This window comes from Otolemur garnettii, unplaced genomic scaffold, assembly GCF_000181295.1.
Source record: "Otolemur garnettii isolate 467f Iridium unplaced genomic scaffold, OtoGar3 scaffold00172, whole genome shotgun sequence".
Lineage (NCBI taxonomy): Eukaryota > Metazoa > Chordata > Mammalia > Primates > Galagidae > Otolemur > Otolemur garnettii.
Genome location: NW_003852567.1, coordinates 1,903,700 through 1,912,020, shown reverse-complemented (window position 1 = coordinate 1,912,020; position 8,321 = coordinate 1,903,700). Strand labels below are relative to the sequence as shown.

The following is an 8,321-nucleotide window of genomic DNA, read 5'->3' as shown; positions in this document are numbered from 1 at the left end:
TTGAGCTATAGGCGCCGAGCCATCTTCTTTTTTTAATGGAGCAGGGTCTCCGTATGTTCCAGGCCGGTTTCTAATTCCTGGGCTCAAACAATCCTCCTGCCTCAGCCTCCTGAGTAGCTGGGACTACAGATAAATGTTAATTAATTTAAAAAGTAAATTTAGGAAGGCACATGTGGCTAGTGGCTACCATGTTGGACAGCAAAAGTTCTAGCCAGAGCTTTTTGACCTTTGTTCCTTCCATTTATAATAACAGTTAGTAGGATTAACTTACCATTCACTGAGCACTTGTTCTTTGCCAACTTTTGTGTAAGTACTTTACAGTCACATCTCAATGACTGAGAAATTCCTTTTTTTTAATTGTTTGAGACAGAATCTTGCTATGTTGCCCAGGCTGGTCTCGAACTCCTGGGCTCAAAGCAGTTCTCTCACTTCAGCCTCCTGAGTAGCTGGAATCCTTAGAGTAGAGTAGCTCATACTTAGAATCCCAGCGCTTTGGGAGACTGAGGCGGGAGGATCGCTTGAGGCCAGGAGTTTGAAACCAGATAAGAGCATGAGAAAACCCCGTCTTTTCAAACAATTTGAAAATTAGCCAAGTATAGTGGTCTCAGGTACTCTGAAGGCTGAAGCAGGAGAATTAATTGAGCCCAGAAGTTTGAGGTTATAGTGAGCTTTGATTAAGCCACTGCACTCCAGCCTAGATGACAGAGCAAGACCTTGTCTCAAAATAAATAAATAAATAAGAAGAAACTTAGGTTAGTTAAGCTGATTCTAGGTTACATAGAAAGCTGCCATTCAATTTGGAGTTATACTTTCTAGCTATTTAAGGAATCTTTCAGGGCCCAGCCTGGCATTCTTCTTCTGCACTTACTCTACAGCACATAGCTGGGTACAAGGGCCTGGGGACACTCATGCGTGAGTATCAATTGATAGTAGACATTCTTGACAAAAAGGAGAGAATCTAACTCTAGTCACTCTCCATCTCCCAGAGACCCAGAAATCCTGGCTCCTGACATCCCATCTTCAGGTATCTCTCTTTTTGCCTTTCTCTAGGACTATAGTGTCCTTTGGGTCACCAAAGTCAGAGCTCAACTGGTTACTGTTTGCAGAGGTCAGGGGAGGGGTGTCACAGGCAGGCTCAGAGGAAGTCATTTGGGCTGGAAACTGGAGTCTGGAAGAACACTTGTTTTTAAGCCAGAAAACAAGAATAATAAGCATAATAGCTACCTTTTATTGAGCACCTACTTTGTGCCAGGCACTTTACATACACCTGTGCTTATAATTCTCACAACCTGGGAGGTAGGCATTATTAACACCATCTTACATATGAGGAAACTGAGGCTTATTGAGGCTAAGCAGCTTGTTCAAGGTCACTCAACTGGTAGACCAAGTGATAGAATTAGCACTCCTAGCACACTGACATGCGCATCTGTGAGGGTTCCAAAGTTTTCATCAGGCATTTTCCACACTGAGAAAATAAAGCAGGTAGAGAAGTAGGAAAAGGGATGTATTCTCTAGGGGGTGGGAAACTGGTTCTGCTGGCAGAGCTGTTGAAGGAGGCTGATTCCCACCTTGTCTCCACCTCCCACCTTTGACAAGCCACTCTTCTCCAGACTGAACTACAAAATCAGGAAAAACTCACTCTGGTTGAGGTTGCTCTTCTTAGGAAGTGAAAATGGCTGAGACAAAGGGCTTTACCCTGTCTGTGTATTGGCAGGTGTTGGTGTGTGTATGTGTGTGTAGCTTGTGTTTGGAAGCACACACCACCAGAATAGGAACATCACTCCCTTCTAGGCCACACCCTGCCACACGTGCAGGGAATAAGGCAATTGGGGAATCTGGAAACAGCTATTTATTTCTCAGCAGAGTCCTAGGGAAACCACATAGGAGAGACCCGCTCAACAATCAGAGCCTCAAATTTGCTCCATGGCCTCTCCTTCCAGGTTTATGCAGCCTCAGGGATGCTGTGTTCATTCTATAGACCAGAGACCCATGGTATATGTGTCTATGTCTCCCCCCTCCACACACACACGAAGGGTTCTTGAGCTAAGGCACCAAGTCTGGCCTGCATGACCCTGCAAGTCTGTACTCAACAGGCACAATTAGCCAGGGGCTGAGCCCATGTATGTACACAGATGGGTTAATGTGACGTTAGGAGTCTCTTCACAAACAGGGGAACACTGACGATGGCTCTGTACTGCATGTCCTCCTGTTCCTTTGGAGGCGCTGATTGTCTAATCAGTTGGCCAAACACCTCTATCCCTTCTCCTTAGCTGCAGTGGGGACCAAATCAGCCACAGTTCAAGCCAGTGCTGGAAACTCAGGGCCTGATTTCCAATACTAAGTATGTATACTTTTAAGTGTGGTGGGGGCTATTTAGGGACCTTAAAGGAGATCAAGTCGTCACCTCTGAAGGACAAAAATGGTATAAGGGCCAAGATGGAGGAAGAGGTTTCACTTTGTGCTTTACAAACCCAATCATGTGTAACAACAGGAAGAGAGCTGACCTTTTCCCTCTGAGCTCTCCTTAGGCCTCCATTCCAGGGAAAAAGTTTGTCCAGACTAGAGTGAGTGAGGAGGGAAAAGGGCATAGAATTGATTGTGTGTTGGAGCTGGAGGTTGCTCTAGTGTTCCCTCCCCAGTCCTCCCTCACAGCAGCTGGGTTAAGCACATTTAAGTCAGTACCCACTAAATGGGTGGTACAGAGGCTTAGACTTCCTGGGGTACACAATGCAGATGTGATGGAGCCCTAAAGGTCTGCATAAAGGCTGAGGTTAGGGCTATGCTGTTGCCAGGTACTGGGCAGGGTCAGGATGCCCAGACAAAATAGGCGACCTCGTCCAGGTCAACAGGATAATCCGTGAGCAGCACGGGCGTCTTGTCAAAAAGCTCACCCTTGTAGCTGCGCCACTTGCCGGCAGGCAGGTAGACGTCGCGCTCCTGCTTGCCAGGCTCCAGCACCGGCGCCACCAGCAGTGTGTCCCCGATAAGGAACTGCGAGTCGATGCGGTGAGCAGTTTCGTCGCCAGGTGCGATCCACCAAAGGGGGCGCACGATGGGGTCCCCTGTGTCTGTGACCTCACCTGCCAGCTCAAGCAATAACGGCGCAACAAGAGAGGCCCGCAGTGTGGCGAACTTGTGGGCAATGGCTACCACTTCTGCGTCGTATCGCCAGGGCGGGATAGAGAACTGCATGGCTGGCATGAAGGCGGCCACCTCCAGCCAGCGAATATAGAGCTCACGCTCGGGCACATTGCCACCGCCCGCTGTGCGCTCGGGCACCGCGTTTCCACCCACCATATCAGGTAGGATGAACGGGTAGCCCAGCATACTGACGGTGAGCACCGCAGGGATTAGCGATCGTAGTCCGAGGTCATAGCCCCACACCGAATCGCGATCCACCAGGCGGAAGAAGCATGAAATGTTCTGTGACTGGTAGCCTACACGGACCTCAGCCAGTGAGAAGAAGGGCAGCGCCATCTCAGTGTAGCGCCGGCTCCATACACTGGGGTCAGGCAGCGGCCTGTAGGTGCTGAAGTCCCGCGGAAGGTAGCTAACCTCACCTGCATCAAACTTGAAGGAGGCCACAGAATAGCGAGAGCGCAGCCGCCGCAAGTGTCCTTGGAACCAGTCACGGGCTTCTGGTCGCGTAAAGTCCAGCACTGCGCCGATTCCGTTCCACCAGCGCACCAGCGCGGGCAGGCGGCCAGTGGGTTCACGCACGAACAGCTCGCGCTCCACGCCCTCCCCGAAGCATGACGAGTTGTAGTTGACAAACGGGTGCACCCAGAGTGTGACACGGAAGCCAGCATCATGCAGGCGGCGGAACATGTCACTGGCGTTGGGGAACTTGACCTCATCGAAGTCGAAGTCGCCATAGGCGGGCGTGTACATGTCGTCGATTTCCAGGTGGCTGCTGTTGAATCGGTGCTGGCGGATCTGTTGGGCAAAATGCAGCACCTTGTCTTGGTCCACAGTGCGCCCATACAGAGCCCACGTGGACCAAATGGGGTCTCTGAAAGCCTCTGGCGCTGGCACTCTAGACGGCTTGTTGAAGTAGCGCCGAACCATGTACTTGTGGATAGAGGTGACATCGGAGCCTACGCACACACGGTAGCTCAGCTCCAGTGCGTCTGTGCGGTCAGCGGCCGATTTGTAGGGCGTGTTGTGGTAGCGCGCCTGCAGCCGCAGAGAACGCTCGGTGCTGTTCCACCCCAGGTGGAAGGGCACTGAGTCGTTGACTTTGATGGCAGCTGCGTGAGAAGACAGCCAGTAGCGCTCAAGGATGCCCCCGAACGAGGCGTTGGAGGAGTAGATGTCGCTGGTGACAAATGGCTGTGGCTCCTGCTGGCCATCTAGGTGGATGGGCCAGTGTTGCGTCCTCATCTCCGCACCACCATACCAGTGCGCTGCCGCGTCGCCCAGAAACATGGCGTGCTCCACGGAGTGCCCTGGCACCGCTTCCTCCCAGCGCACACGGTAGCACATGACTGTGTCCTTGGGCCGCACAGTCTGGATGAAGAAGTGCAGCGGGCGCCCGTCGGCCGTGCGCGAGCAGCCAAGCAGGGCGCCATCTCGGCTGCAAGAGTCGAGGTCCAACGCGCCAGAACGGAAGGCCAGGCGGAAGACCTGCTCTCCCTTCTGGTTACGGATGGAGAAGCCGCCGCGGTTGAGGTCCAGCAACTCTGCCCGAAGGCGTTCCGCCTTGCGTAGGGAGGCGCTGTAGTAGCACCAGGCCACGACTGCTGCCAGCACCAGCAGCAGCCCCAGCACCGCGGAGCCCAGCAGTGGTTTCAACTCTTTAGACGGCTTGGGTTTAGTGGGCGAGAAGTTATCCGGCAGGAACGTGTACATAGCTGCGACTGCGATGTCTTCAGGGCTCTTATGACCTGCGCGCCAACCAGGGCGGCAGCGGCGGCGGGGGTTGGCCTGGCTTTTCTCCTGAGGGTTCTGGGACATTAGTCCCCAGCTAAGAAAGAGGCTGGTGGGGCCACCTGACCAAGCTTATCTAAGCCCGGCCTGCCCAAGTCTAAAAGGGGAGAGAGAAATGGAACTAAGCTTTCTCAATCCATATTATTCCCATTTGCTTCAGCAAGATAGGTGTATAATACTTTGGAAAGGTGTATACTGGAACTTAAGGGCCTGATGAGAGAAAGATGAGACTCTTAAAAGGACAGTCTGCATCTTATTCACCCCTCCTCTTGGGCCCTAATGCTTGCCAAAATTAAGACTATGGAGAAGGGCATGTGAATGGGAGATGGTGTGGTATCCTTATTTTCCTGGTGGAGAAACAAGCACAGAGAGTGTCAGGAAGCTGTCTAGGATCACAGAATAAGTCAGGCCTCCCTGCATCACAAGTGGGGGCAGTTCAAGCTGAAGAAAAGGGGAGGAATCTAGAGAGGGACTGGTCTCCTAGAGCTATGGATGGGCACAGAGAGAGGGTCCAGCCAGCCCCTTGAGAGTTTTAACAAGGGGAGTAGGGTAGCTTTCCTGTATCCAGAGAGGGAGAGGGAAGAAGGAAAAGGAAGAGGGAATAGCTCACATATGGAATTTTATCTCAAAACCAGATTAAATCTGGATATTAAAGAAGACACCAAAAACTAGACTGTGTCCTAGAGTTCAGGCAGGTTGAGCTCAGACTTTAGGGCTAGAGTTAGGAGCCCAACACGGGGTCTGGTCACTTCTCTGATCTGCCTTTCCTTGCCAGCTTACTCTCTGCCATCCATCACCAAGTTCATAGTCTAACTAACCTTCTTTTTCTGTTCCCAGCACCACATCTGGGCCAGCTACCTTCTAGCTTCTGTCTCTTAGCACTTGCCCACTTTCCTGCTGCCCTTGTCCTAGTTTGGGCACTGTCATGGCCTCTCAGTATTACTGCAACACTTCCCTCAATAGATCTTCTAGCCCCATGCCTTCTACTCACAGCAACCATAGTGATCTTTCTAAAGCACTTATTAAACCATGTCTATCCCTGCCTTTAAGAGTTGCTCATGACTCCCATGATGAAATTCAGAAGTGCAAGCTTTGCAGTCAAGGCTCAAGACATGATGTGGTCTCAGCTACCATTCTGATTCTATTTCTAGCCAATCCTGTCCTGTGACTATCAAGCTCATTTCTTCCCCAGCCAAAATCCTTCAGGTCACTTGCTTCAGGAGAATTTGCCTACCCAACTTGGGCCAGCACCCCTCTCCTCCCACATCAGCTCTCTAGAGATGAGATACCCACTACTACACACATAAACTCTCACACACTGTACTAAAAATCCAGATATGACTGCAGGGAAACATAGGCTCAGGGGAAGATTTATGTCTCAATCCACTGCTCAAGGCCACTGACCCTTCCTGTCCCAGCTTTCAGGGCAGAGTCCAACAAAGAAATAGCATGAGCCAGGTGCACACACAGGCATATACACTGCCAGCCAGCCAGCTGCCTAACTACTCTATCTTGGGGGTGGGGTGAGGAGAAGAGAGGGAGACCAGCAAACAGTAATTAGTCTCCTCCTAGATGTCAGTGTCTGTCTTTAAATCCCCAGTGACTTCTGAGGGGATGCTGGAACTACTTAGGTTCTTCACATCCCCCATGCAGAGACTATCAAATCATAAAGTTTGATCCTAGATGTCAATATATAGCACCCCCAACCATAGCCACTCCCCTTAGGTGTTAGCTCAGCGCCTTGTTCTCAGAGCTCCCTCCCCCAACTGCCTAAGCATGTCAGTTTCAGCTGTTGTACAGCAGACTCTGATTCTCTTCTTCTTAGCTTTCTTCGCCCTTCCTGTAGGTACAAATTAGAAAAACTATCTGGAAAATGCATGCAGTGGCCTTTATCTAATGACCTCAAGCTGAGCAGAACCCAAAGAAGACCTTTAGTAGCTCAGAACAAACTTGCTGTACATTTATTCAGGACAACCAGGGCCCCATTCTGAGCACCAAAGGAAAAAGGGGATAGGGTCCATCTCTCAATAGGACCCTCTTGTCCTTGAAACTTTCATTATGTCAGCCGATCTTATGATGGGCAGCATGAAGAAACTACCAAAGTGGATTAAAAATCCCTTTCCAACACTTAAGTGTAAGAATCTTAATTTTCTGGGATTTTGAGGTTCTTTAATGAAGGACAGGAGCCCACAGGCCTGGGGACCAATTCTGTTCAAGAACCATTATGGTCTCCCAAGTGCCACTACAGCATGAAACTTGAACAACAATATGGAGCAGCAAACACAGTGCCCATTTAACAGGTGAGAAAACAGTGGCCCAACAAAACGGACTTGCCTTTAAGTCAGCCAGGCAGCAAGAGCAAGATTGCCTGGTTCTAAAATCCTAGCTTAACCCTCCACAGCAAAAGTTTAGGGAGATGGGAGATAATGGTCTGACCTGGCTGGCTCAATGCAGCAGAGGAAAGAAGCTGTGGGGCGGAGAGGCTTCTATCAGATAGATGTGGGTGTGGCCAAGCCTGTCTTTGCCGGGACTGCTGCTGCTGCTGCTTGCTCTAAGCAGACCAGGAAGGCCTCTTAGGGGGTGAGAAAGGGGGTAATTTTAATGGCATATGGTCCTGGAGTTGTGGGGGAGGAACTATGTGGTTCCAGTGATAACAGTGGGGCTAGAGACCCCTGTAATCTGTCTCTGCCTTCTGGCCAACCACAGGATAATGCTAGCAGGTGGGATCTGCGGGGCGTGCTTCCTTGGGCTCTGCCTCTGCCTCTGCAGAGCCTTTCCCCGCTCCACACTCAACCTCAGTCTTGGCTGCCAATCCCTAGTCTGGTTTGAGGGGGAGGGGGAAGGGGGAGGGCGGGGGAAAGGGGGGGAGGGCCCCGCCCAGCTCAACTGAGAGGAGGCCATTCCAAGCAGAGGCGTTAGTCGGACAAAATTCCCAGGGGATGGAAATGTCAAAGGTAACTCAATCCGGCCCATCTCCTTCCCTTGCCTGGCAACGGGATTTGTGGGGATCGAGTGACTTTGCCTACATAACTGGGAATACTCTACACCCACCATAAGCACTTCTTCCTTACAGCTACACGGTCCATTCCGAAGGGGCAGACTGAGGTCAGAGTACCTGTCTCCGGATGGGAACCGCGGCTGCAGAAAGGGCCCAGGTATAGAGGCTCGCTCCACCCACTCATCGGTGGAAGCGAAGTTCAGGAATCTTGCTCCGTCAGCAGTGCCCCACTCTCACGTCCTTTCGCTGGGCTCACTCATGGCAGTGACAACCGGGCAGAAATCGGGTGAAGGAGCCTCTGGCAGATCCCCTCCGCGTGAGCCGGAGTTGACCTGCCACTGCGCCGCGCGGGGCGCTGCCTAGCTGGGCGCTGCTGAGCCCCTCCTTGGGCCCC

General features: G+C 51.6%; 1 protein-coding gene across 1 annotated transcript; it reads right to left on the bottom strand.

Annotated features, from left to right (window-relative positions):
- Nucleotides 1-1,212: 1,212 nt before the first annotated feature.
- Nucleotides 1,213-8,307, bottom strand: MYORG (myogenesis regulating glycosidase (putative)). The gene is made up of 2 exons (XM_003800276.3): nucleotides 8,045-8,307; nucleotides 1,213-5,026 (listed from the first exon to the last, which is right to left on the bottom strand). The coding sequence occupies exon 2, from the start codon at nucleotides 4,954-4,956 to the stop codon at nucleotides 2,806-2,808; it is 2,151 nt and encodes a 716-aa protein (XP_003800324.1). The 5' UTR covers nucleotides 4,957-5,026; nucleotides 8,045-8,307; the 3' UTR covers nucleotides 1,213-2,805.
- Nucleotides 8,308-8,321: the final 14 nt, after the last annotated feature.